Source organism: Scyliorhinus torazame, chromosome 1 (assembly GCF_047496885.1).
Source record: "Scyliorhinus torazame isolate Kashiwa2021f chromosome 1, sScyTor2.1, whole genome shotgun sequence".
NCBI classification, from domain to species: domain Eukaryota; kingdom Metazoa; phylum Chordata; class Chondrichthyes; order Carcharhiniformes; family Scyliorhinidae; genus Scyliorhinus; species Scyliorhinus torazame.
In genome coordinates this window covers 354,152,994-354,165,525 of record NC_092707.1, presented here as the reverse complement: position 1 = coordinate 354,165,525, position 12,532 = coordinate 354,152,994, and the positions used below count along the sequence as shown (strand labels likewise).

At 48.6% G+C, this 12,532-nt stretch overlaps 1 protein-coding gene across 5 annotated transcripts in view; it reads left to right on the top strand.

Annotated features, from left to right (window-relative positions):
* Window positions 1-12,532, top strand: part of thada (THADA armadillo repeat containing) — an 820,576-nt gene that overhangs the window by 513,961 nt on the left and 294,083 nt on the right. For all 5 annotated transcript variants that reach the window (XM_072510451.1, XM_072510443.1, XM_072510470.1 and 2 more), the window contains one exon: window positions 2,115-2,230. In XM_072510451.1, coding sequence (XP_072366552.1) covers window positions 2,115-2,230 — 116 coding nt within the window. The remainder of the gene's footprint in view (window positions 1-2,114; window positions 2,231-12,532) is intronic.

Genomic DNA, 12,532 nt, shown 5'->3' with positions numbered 1-12,532 from the left:
AGGTCCTTGGAAAGAGCACCCTACTTAAACCCATGCCCCCACCCTATCCCCGTAACCCAGGAACCTGACCTAATCTTTTGGACGCTAAAAGGCAATTTAGCATGGCCAATCCTCCTAACCTGCACATGTTTGGACTGTGGGGGGAAACTGGAGCACCCAGAGGAAACCCACGCATGCACAGGGAGACAGTGCGAACTCTACACAGACAGTCACCCAAAGCCAGAATTGAACCCGGGTCCCTGGAGCTGTGAGGCAGCAGTGCTAACCACTGTGCCACCGTGTCGGTTGCTCAGTAACACCATTCACCAGATAAGATTTTGGGCATTTACTGAACTGATGCAATGCAATGAAACTGTGAGAGTTTGTGTCAATCATCTGCTTGGTTCATCTTGATTTTTTTCATTGCTATTTAACCCTATTTGATCCATAAACAATATATTTCAAAAAAGATTTATTTCCGCAGTAAAAGACGATGGACTAAAGCTTTGCCTAAGTCAGAAAGTCGGGTCAAGGCTTACCTTAAAACATCAGCATAAAACCCAGCCATCATTCTGATTTTAGTTGTGTCAGGTGAGGAATAAATATTGTCAAAGCCATGGGGTGAACTCTCCTCTTCTTCAAATAGTGACATGGTATTTTTTATACCCAATTTAGAAGCACACAGAACCCCAGTTTAAAATTTAATCTGAAAGGTGGCAACTCAGACAGTGCAGCACTTCCTTAGATATGCAATGGCGTGCCAGCCTGAACTATATTTTGAAGTCTTTCGAGTGAAGGTGGAACCCTTAACTTTCTGATTCAAAGAATGTTACCAATAAGCTAAGACTGACTTGTAGGACCCATGTGTTACGACCCCAGCTGATGTTGCTGCTGGGTAAGTCAAATCTTTGGGCAGAACTAGACCTGATAGATCCTAACTTTTATATTTTTGTTCATAAAAATGGAGAGAGCAGCTACTGAACAGAATCTGCTGATTAACCTTTAATCAAAGAATAAAACATTTGTTAAACAAGATGAACTATATGAGAATGAGAATCGCTTATTGTCACAAGTAGGCTTCAAATGAAGTTACTGTGAAAAGCCCCTAGTCGCTCCATTCCGGCGCCTGATCGAGGAGGCTGGTACGGGAATTGAATCGTGCTGCTGGCCTGCCTTGGTCTGCTTTCAAAGCCAGCTATTTAGCCCAGTGTGCTAACCAAGCCCTGAATTACACTAGTCCTTCATCCACAGCTATACCTGTACAAATATATATAAATTCTTAAGGATAACACAAGTTACAAAATCTAACTTATACTCAGTACATAGTCCAGTAAGCCAATAAATGACCTCTGGTCAGACACACCACACACTTAAGACAAGTGACCAAAGCTGTTTCTATGAATTTCTCATCAACTCCTCCCAGATGCTTGTCACACCTGAAGCCAATCAGTCTCACTGAATCCCATCTTTCACACGAGGGTTTCAAGGAGCTACACTCCGAAAGCTAGTGATTTCAAAGAAACTTGTTGGACTTTAACCTGGTGTTGAAAGACTTCTTACTGTGCCCATCCCAGTCCAATACCGACATCTCCACATCATGGCTACCATCAACGCAGCAAACTACCGGCTCAAAGTGGAGAGGATCTCCAAGAAAATTGCGCATATAGACACTGACACTCACCTGATGGATGAGCTACATTCCGAAAGCTAGTGATTCCAAAGAAACCTGTTGGGCTATAACCTGGTGTTGTAAGACTTCTTTCTATGTTTCTATGCTAGGCTATTTTAGATTGCAGTGAAGAATCAATCACATTGCTGTGAGCCCAGGAGCCACATGTAAGCGAGACCATTGAAGGGTGGCAGATTTCCTTTGCTGAAGAATGTTTACAGGGATATTGCTTCGGAATTTGAAAAAAATGAAAGGTCATCATGATGCATTAAATCTTTGTAGAATTCATTGCAAATTGTACTTACCATTAGCTGAAAGCCTCACACTGTGGTGTGCCTTTCAAGTTAATTTCAAGCAATTTCTGAAGCATTGTCACATATTTGTCTGCTGCCATTATTGGAATTGTCTTCAGTTAACCGCTGGTTGTCACTGCAGTCAACAAATTGTTTTTCTTTCATTTATTCAGGCAGTTCATTTATTGCGGTCTCACTTTGACTCAAAACAAAGAACCAATTCAAGTCTTCACCAAGAGCTGCATGACATCATTGGCTGCACCAGAGCCAAAATATGGTTGGCAACAAGGTAAGTTTGAAATTCAGTGGAAGTCAGTACTAAATAAGGAGTAGTTCTGGGTTTTTTCTAAGTTAGAGGTATATTTAGAATCTGCAGCTAAATTTTAAAGATGTTTGCTCGTGTATTTTAATAAATTTTTGTGCATGTATCGAAGTGTTGCCAGATTAAATGGCACCAATTCTTTTCCCTTTCATGGTTTTTATGCAACTTGTTATAGTTCGCAAAATGGAAAGCAGTTTCTTTATGTCTTGAGTCTTGTGAAATTTTTGGCAAAGCTGCCTGGATGGATATTATGTCACTATTAAGATAAAATAACCAAATGTTCTGTCTCTGCCAATTTAGTTACAATTCTTGAAGTAATTTTAAGGATCTTGGTGTTTTATTCTTTTGCTTCTGTACCAACAACATCTTGTATTTATATAGCACTGTGAATGTAGTAATACAAAATCATCAAACAAAATTTGACACTGAGCTACTGATGCGCAATCAATTACACTCAAGACAAAGTGATTCCATAACTGAAGGCTTTAATCTGCTAGAACTCTTCCCCAGCAGCTTTGATACAGAAAGTGAAGGCTGCTGGGACGGCACCGGTTCTTATACTCTGCCTCTCAGGGCGGAGCTATGTACAACAGCCAATGGTAGACTCCTGGGTCTAACCAATGGTCATCCACCTCTTAGGTACCGCAATACCTGGTACTACCACATTCACCCCCTCTTAAAAAAGAGCCCGGCGGGGGTGGTGGCCAGCGTTAATAGTCGCCTTTCGCATGGTATGACCAGATATGGAGGTACCGTGATGTTGAGGATACTTACAAAGTGTTCATAGTGCAGCAATCAGTCGATCGGGTGGCCTGGTTGTCCTTCTGGAGCGTCTGGGCCTCGGCGCTGATTCTGATGGGGGTCCCGGCGGTTGCGACTGTGGGAGCGTGATGTCGTCCTCCCTGGCACCTTCATCACCCCTAGGCGGCACTGTTGGGGCAAAAGGTTGACAGGAGGGGGAAGCGCCTGTAGGAGGCGTCGGTGTGTGGTCGGGCCTAGGCAGGAGCGGCGGGAATACTGACCTTCCAGTGAGGTGCTGTGGGGAAGGTGGGGGCAATGGTTCGGGTGCGCGTGGGGCTCCGGCGGGCGCCAGGTCCCGAAGGGAGACTGTGTCCTGCCGGCCGTCAGGGAACGCTACGTAGGCGTACTGGGGGTTGGCGTGCAGCAGGTGGACCCTCTCGACCAACGGGTCCGACTTGTGCGCCCTCACATGTTTCCGAAGCAAGATGGGCCCGGGTGTCGCTAGCCAGGTTGGGAGCGAGGTCTCGGAGGAGGACTTCCTGGGGAAAACAAGGAGACGTTCGTGAGGTGTCTGATTTGTGGTTGTACAGAGCAGCGACCGGATGGCGTGGAGGGCCACCGGGAGGGCTTTCTGCCAGCGGGAGACTGGGAGATTCCTGGACCGTAGGGCCAGCAGGAAGGTCTTCCAGACCGTTCCGTTCTCCCTCTCTACCTGCCCGTTTCCCCGGGGTTGTAACTTGTCGTCCTGCTCGAGGCGATGCCCTTGCTGAGCAGGAATTGACGCAGTTCGTCGCTCATAAAGGAGGACCCCCTATCACTGTGTATATATGCGGGGAAACCGAACAGTGTAAAGATACCCTGGAGGGCCTTGATGACGGTGGTTGTGGTCATGTCTGGGCAGGGGATGGTGAATGGGAACCGGGAGTATTCGTCAATCATGTTAAGGAAGTACGTGTTGCGGTCGGTGGAGGGGAGGGGGCCTTTGAAGTCCATGCCGAGGCGTTCAAAGGGACGGGAAGCCTTTATCAGGTGCGCCCTCTCTGGCCGGTAGAAGTGCGGTTTGCACTCCGCGCAGATTTGGCAGTCCCTGGTGACTGTCCTGACCTCCTCGATGGAGTGGGGCAGGTTGCGGGCCTTGATAAAATGGAAAAAGTGAGTGACCCCCGGGTGGCAGAGGTCCTCGTGGAGGGATCAGAGACGGTCCACTTGTGGTGTGGCACATGTGCCGCGGGACAGAGCATCAGGCGGGTCATTTAGCTTCCCCGGACGGTACAAGATCTCGTAATTGAAGGTGGAGAGTTCTATCCTCCACCGCAAGATCTTGCCGTTCTTAATCTTGCCCCGCTGTGCATTATCGAACATGAAGGCAACCGACCGTTGGGCCGTGAGGAGAGTGAATCTCCTGCCGGCCAGATAATGCCACCAGTGTCGCACAGCTTCTACTATGGCCTGGGCCTCCTTTTCGACCGAGGAGTGGTGAATTTCGGAAGCATGGAGGGTACGGGAGAAGAAAGCCACAGGCCTGCCCGCTTGATTTAGGATGGCCGCCAGAGCTATGTCGGACGCATCGCTCTCGACCTGGAAGGGGAGGGACTCGTCGATGGTGCGCATCGTGGCCTTAGCAATGTCTGCTTTGATGCGGCTGAAGGCCTGGCGGGCCTCCGTCGACAGGGGGAAGGTTGTGGACTGGATCAGGGGTCGGGCTTTGTCTGCGTAATTGGGGACCCACTGTGCATAACAGCTGAAGAACCCGAGGCAGCGCTTCAGGGCCTTGGGGCAGTGAGGGAGGGGGAACTCCATAAGGGGGCGCATGCGCTCAGGGTCGGGGCCTATGACTCCACTTCGCACTACGTAGCCTAGAATGGCTAGACGGTCGGTGCTAAACACGCATTTATCCTTATTGTATGTCAGATTAAGGATTTTCGCGGTATGGAGGAATTTGCAGAGGTTGGTGTCGTGGTCCTGCTGGTCATGGCCGCAGATGGTGACGTTATCCAGATACGGGAACGTTGCGCATAAGCCGTACCGGTCAACCATTCAGTCCATCTCTCGCTGGAAGACCGAGACCCCATTAGTGACCCCAAAGGGAACTCTTAAAAATTGACAGAGCCGCCCATCTGCTTCGAAGGCAGTGTACTTGCGGTCACTAATGCGGAGGGGTAGCTGGTGGTAGGCGGACTTGAGGTCCACTGTGGAGAAGACCTTTTATTGTGCGATCCTGTTTACCAGGTCGGCTATACGGGGGAGAGGGTACTCCGCCTCTCAGGGCAGAGCTATGTACAACAGCCAATGGTAGACTCCTGGGTCTAACCAATGGTCATCCACATCTTAGGTACCGCAATACCTGGTACTACAACAGCTACTTAAGAGAATATTAGGACAAGTGAAAAAAAGCTTGGTCAACCAGGGGGGGCTTAACACACATTTAAAGGAGGAGAAGGAGGTTGAGAAACAGATTTAGGAAGGAAATTCAAGATCTTAGGGGCTAGGCAACTACTGAAAGCATGGCTGGCAGTGGTGGAAGAATTAAAATCAAGGATGCACATGAGGCCAGAATTGAGGATCACAAATATCTCCGAGCATTAGACATGTGTGACATAGGAATAATAGTAGGCCATTGGTCCATCGAGCCCACTCTGTCATTCATCTCAATCATGGCTGATCCTCAACCTCAAAGCTATTTTCCTGTACGATCCCAAATCTCTTGGTGTTTTTAATATCAAGAAGTTTATTGATCTTAGGTGGGAATTTTCTGCTTCGGTCCACAGCAGGCATCATGTTGGGCGGAAAATATTGCGAGAGCACGGATTTCGGTTTTACAGCATTGTAAAAGCAGATGCGATAGATGCAAAGATATGTTCTTTGCATAAATTATATTGTCATTCATACACATTAAAAGGGGTGCTTGCCGGAAACATACTCCCAAGCTGATCAATAGGGCATGTTGCTGTGCAATCTAGCCAATGTTTTTCACAATGCTACATAATCGACGTGCACCTGGCGACAAGCACGTGAAGCGATAGACCAGCAAACAAATTAAATTAGGACAAACTCAACTTCTGAGTGCTCTGGACGATTGGTGCATTGCACTGGGGTCCGATTAAACAGCCGGCCAATAGATATGAGTATTCTCAGATGAGGAGAGATACACAGCTGAGACAGGTTACGAGCCCTTTATTCACAATCCAGGAAATCTCAAAAGGTACAAATGAAGGACACTGATGTGAGATGCATACTGAGAAGTGGCACTAATCGATCATCTTGTATTAACCCCTTGGTCACAGCTTCAAAATTCCCCAGAATTAGGAGGTAGTTAGGAGAAATTGGGTGACTTGACATGTTTCACATGCAGGTTACAATGGTTCCGCTTGCAGGCTCGCACATGCGAAGCCTCAGCCCTTACCTCCGCCCTCCTTCCACCCCAAATAATCTCAGTTCCTGACTAAACATAGAACATAGAACAATACAGCCCACTACAGGCCCCTCGGCCCACGATGCTGCACCGAAACAAAAGCCATCTAACCTACACTATGCCATTATCATCCATATGTTTATCCAATAAACTTTTAAATGCCCTCAATGTTGGCGAGTTCACTACTGTAGCAGGTACGGCATTCCACGGCCTCACTACTCTTTGCGTAAAGAACCTTACCTCTGACCTCTGTCCTATATCTATTACCCCTCAGTTTAAAGTTATGTCCCCTCGTGCCAGCCATATCCATCCGCGGGAGAAGGCTCTCACTGTCCACCCTATCCAACCCCCTGATCATTTTGTATGCCTCTATTAAGTCTCCTCTTAACCTTCTTCTCTCCAACGAAAACAACCTCAAGTCCATCAGCCTTTCCTCGTAAGATTTTCCCTCCATACCAGGCAACATCCTGGTAAATCTCCTCTGCACCCGCTCCAAAGCCTCCACGTCCTTCCTATAATGCGGTGACCAGAACTGTACGCAATACTCCAAATGCGGCCGTACCAGAGTTCTGTACAGCTGCAACATGACCTCCCGACTCCGGAACTCAATCCCTCTACCAATAAAGGCCAACATTCCATAGGCCTTCTTCACAACCCTATCAACCTGGGTGGCAACTTTCAGGGATCTATGTACATGGACACCTAGATCCCTCTGCTCATCCACACTTTCAAGAACTTTACCATTAGCCAAATATTCCGCATTCCTGTTATTCCTTCCAAAGTGAATCACCTCACACTTCTCTACATTAAACTCCATTTGCCACCTCTCAGCCCAGCTCTGCAGCTTATCTATATCCCTCTGCAACCTGCTACATCCTTCCACACTATCGACAACACCACCGACTTTAGTATCGTCTGCAAATTTACTCACCCACCCTTCTGCGCCTTCCTCTAGGTCATTGATAAAAATGACAAACAGCAACGGCCCCAGAACAGATCCTTGTGGTACTTCACTTGTGACTGTACTCCATTCTGAACATTTCCCATCAACCACCACCCTCTGTCTTCTTTCAGCTAGCCAATTTCTGATCCACATCTCTAAATCACCCTCAATCCCCAGCCTCCATATTTTTTGCAATAGCCTACCGTGGGGAACCTTATCAAACGCTTTGCTGAAATCCATATACACCACATCAACTGCTCTACCCTCGTCTACCTGTTCAGTCACCTTCTCAAAGAACTCAATAAGGTTTGTGAGGCATGACCTACCCTTCACAAAGCCATGCTGACTATCCCTGATCATATTAGTCCTATCTAGATGATTATAAATCTTGTCTCTTATAATCCCCTCCAAGACTTTATCCACTACAGACGTGAGGCTCACCGGTCTATAGTTGCCGGGGTTGTCTCTGCTCCCCTTTTTGAACAAACGGACCACATTTGCTGTCCTCCAGTCCTTTGGCACTATTCCTGTAGCCAATGATGACATAAAAATCAAAGCCAAAGGTCCAGCAATCTCTTCCCTGGCCTCCCAGAGAATCCTAGGATAAATCCCATCAGGTCCCGGGGACTTATCTATTTTCAGCCTGTCCAGAATTGCCAACACCTCTTCCCTACGTACCTCAGTGCCATCTATTCTATTAGCCTGGGGCTCAGCATTCTCCTCCACAACATTATCTTTTTCCTGAGTGAATACTGACGAAAAATATTCATTTAGTATCTCGCCTATCTCTTCAGACTCCACACACAATTTCCCATCCCTGTCCTTGACTGGTCCTACTCTTTCCCTAGTCATTCGCTTATTCCTGACATACCTATAGAAAGCTTTTGGGTTTTCCTTGATCCTTCCTGCCAAATACTTCTCATGTCCCCTCCTTGCTCGTCTTAGCTCTCTCTTTAGATCCTTCCTCGCTACCTTGTAACTATCCATCGCCCCAACCGAAACTTCACACTCCATCTTCACATAGGCCTCCTTCTTCCTCTTAACAAGAGATTCCACTTCCTTGGTAAACCACGGTTCCCTCGCTCGACGCCTTCCTTCCTGTCTGACCGGTACATACTTATCAAGAACACGCAGTAGCTGATCCTTGAACAAGCCCCACTTATCCAGTGTGCCCAACACTTGCAGCCTACTTCTCCACCTTATCCTCCCCAAGTCACGTCTAATGGCATCATAATTGCCCTTCCCCCAGCTATAACTCTTGCCCTGCGGTGTATACTTATCCCTTTCCATCATTAACGTAAACGTCACCGAATTGCGGTCACTGTCCCCAAAGTGCTCTCCTACCTCCAAATCCAACACCTGGCCTGGTTCATTACCCAAAACCAAATCCAACGTGGCCTCGCCTCTTGTTGGCCTGTCAACATATTGTTTCAGGAAACCCTCCTGCACACACTGTACAAAAACGACCCATCTATTGTACTCGAACTATATCTTTTCCAGTCAATATTTGGAAAGTTAAAGTCTCCCATAATAACTACCCTGTTACTTTCGCTCATATCCAGAATCATCTTCGCCATCCTTTCCTCTACATCCCTAGAACTATTAGGAGGCCTATAAAAAACTCCCAACAGGGTGACCTCTCCTTTCCTGTTTCTAACTTCAGCCCATACTACCTCGGAAGAAGAGTCCCCATCTAGCATCCTCTCCGCCACCGTAATACTGCTCTTGACTAGCAGCGCCACACCTCCCCCTCTTTTGCCTCCTTCTCTGAGCTTACTAAAACACCTAAACCCCGGAACCTGCAACATCCATTCCTGTCCCTGCTCTATCCATGTCTCCGAAATGGCCACAACATCGAAGTCCCAGGTACCAACCCATGCTGCCAGTTCCCCTACCTTGTTTCGTATACTCCTGGCATTGAAGTAGACACACTTCAAACCACCTACCTGAACACTGGCCCCCTCCTGCGACGTCAAATCTGTGCTCCTGACCTCTATACTCTCATTCTCCCTTACCCTAAAACTACAATCCAGGTTCCCATGCCCCTGCTGCATTAGATTAAACCCCCCCAAAGAGCACTAACAAATCTCCCCCCCAGGATGTTTGTGCCCCTCAGGTTCAGATGTAGACCATCCTGTCTGTAGAGGTCCCACCTTCCCCAGAAAGAGCCCCAGTTATCCAGAAATCTGAATCCCTCCCGCCTGCACCATCCCTGTAGCCACGTGTTTAAATGCTCTCTCTCCCTATTCCTCATCTCACTATCACGTGGCACGGGCAACAACCCAGAGATAACAACTCTGTTTGTTCTAGTTCTGAGCTTCCATCCTAGCTCCCTGAAAGCCTGCCTGACATCCTTGTCCCCTTTCCTACCTATGTCGTTAGTGCCAATGTGGACCACGACTTGGGGCTGCTCCCCCTCCCCCTAAGGACCCGGAAAACACGATCCGAGACATCACGTACCCTTGCACCTGGGAGGCAACATACCAAACGTGAGTCTCTCACGCTCCCACAAAATCTCCTATCTGTGCCCCTGACTATAGAGTCCCCAATTACTAATGCTCTGCTCCTCTCCCCCCTTCCCTTCTGAGCAACAGGGACAGACTCCGTGCCAGAGGCCCGTACCCCATGGCTTACCCCTGGTAAGTCCCCCCCCCCACAAGTATCCAAAGCGGTATACTTGTTTCTCAGGGGAACGACCGCAGGGGATCCCTGCACTGACTGCTTTTTCCCAGTCCCTCCATGTAATGCCAAAGAATCTAGTATCATCATCTAAAGGGTAGGGGGAAGGGGAATATTGAAACACATTCTGTGCTGGGCACGATTTTAGAGGTGAATATTTGTGTATTATATATGAGCCAAGCTCTTTAACCCACAGTGACTCGTTAATCGTCATAGGAAGAAATAGAAAACAAGCTTCACAACCAGGTAAAGCAAAGTGGGGAGGAACTGCTAGATGATAGGGTGGAAGAGCTGCAGATCTCCTCCATTGGGGAGGACATCGAAGGTGGTGAGGGAGCTGAGGTCAAGGAAGCCAATGCTACAGGGGAAGAGGCATAGGGCAGGTGAGGCAGATGTGCATGTGAGGCCCTCGTAGCCATCAGATTCCAGAATGAGGGCGATGAGCAGTAGTGATTATCCTCTTGAACAAGTGCCCTCTATCATGGACCCACATGAACACCATCATTTCCATCTTTTAATTTCAACCATTCACTCCAATGAGTACGAATGCTTACATATGGGGTTGGATTCTCCAAAAATAGGGCAATGTCCCCTCGCCTGCGTGGAAACGCTGGCGTTTCAATCTGGACTTTCCTTAAGAAAGTCCTAAGCGATTCTCCTACCTGCAGGAGGCTGGCAGGGCCCCGGGGTGCTTCTGGCTGCAGATACGGGGCCCCACACTTCCGGTCGGGAGTCCGCGCATGAGCACGGTGGCGGCTGCTGTGGCCGCCTCATGGGACATGGTGGACTGGCACTGCGGAGCGGCATCAAAAATGTAGGACCCCCCCCCCCGAGATAGAGCGCACCCGCAATTCCGTGCCGCCCAATCACTCCCCTGGCCGTCCATGAGGGCCCCCTCCCCCCGGTGAGCGATTCCCCTGCCCCCCCCCCCCACCAGGGCTGCGCGGACTGAATCCGCAGATGCCACCCGAGGTTCCTGACGGCCGATACGTGATTAGAACCACACCGTCGGGAACCCGGCCAGTATGGGCCCTCTGTCAATGGCCCCCTACCCGCGCCGCGTAGATTGCGTGCGAGGGATTTCCGAGCGATTCTCCGGGGACCGCGATTTTGGCGCGGAGGCTCGGAAAATCCAGCCCATGATATTCACATTGTCCTGAATTCTTTGAACAAGGGTGAGACCTCAGGAGAACAGGTGCAGTACTGTCTCTTCAAGCGACTCTCACACATCTCTGTCGCTATGGCAGCCTACAAAAGGCAGCAGCTGCTTTACCATCCTTGCTAGGCTCGTAACTGCAAGTCTTCAATGTGACAAAGCTCCTCGAGGAGATCCAGCATCAGCAACTGCACAGCACTCTCTGTGTCACCTAGAGGAACAAAACTATCTTGTGCATGCACATCCACATTTTAGGTTGTATCGCACTCGGGCCAAGGCTACCAAGGATATAATGCATGTTTCCAGAGATCCATTTTGACATGACCCGTGCAATTGCACTGACATCGAGTATTTGCAGTTAGGGATGCTAGCCTGCATTCACCCTCACTTCGTTTTGGATGGGAATCACCTGAGGATGATGAGATTCTAACATTGTCAGCCATACATTACGATGCCTCCTCCTGAGCAAAGACAGTCCACGATCATGGCTGTCCCTGGTGAACTGCAGCAGGCTCAGACCTTCTGAAGCCCTCAAGGTTACGTTCATTTGATAATCAAGTGCACACATCAGCTTCACTACATCCTCGCTCCTGTCCAATTGCTTCCCTCGGGATAGTATCAAGCTACAAAATGCACTTCCGGAGCTGGCTCTAAGGCCCCAATGAGCTCAATTTGTCAACATTTACAATTAGCATCACTGCCTTAGGCGAGTGTTTAGCTGAGGGGGCATACAGCACTGCATCCCTATGTTGTGAACAGAGCCTTGCAATCACTAAATGGAGCATTGAATGTAATATTAAAGGGTGCAGGCAAGAGCGCTATGACCACAAGTTTGCTGAGAGGAGCAGAGCCCAGCCACATTCAGATGACAAGGTCCTCGTAGTTATTGTTGAGCTTACCACATTCGGAAAGTCGGAAACGTGCTTGGCATACGGGAGCACACACGAGCTTTAACAGGGAGGCATAGCATGAATATCCTGCCGCCTTACAGAGAGTGCATAGGCTTCCAGGATATATGACGCTTCGCTATCTCTTTAAACATCTCCCTTTCTGCACTGCACCTTGACCTTTTGTGAAAGGAAATCAGAAGCACAAAGGGACTTGGGAGTCTTAAGTCCGGATTCTCTTAAGGTAAACATGCAGGTTCAGTCGACAGTTGGGAAGGCAAATGCAATGTTAGCATTCATGTCGAGAGGGCTAGAATACAAGAGCAAGGGTGAACTTCTGAGGCTGTATAAGGCTCTGGTCAGACCCCATTTAGAGTATTGTGAACCGTTTTAGCCCCTGTATCTTAGGAAGGATGTGTTGGCATTGGAAAGGGTCCAGAGGTGGTTCACA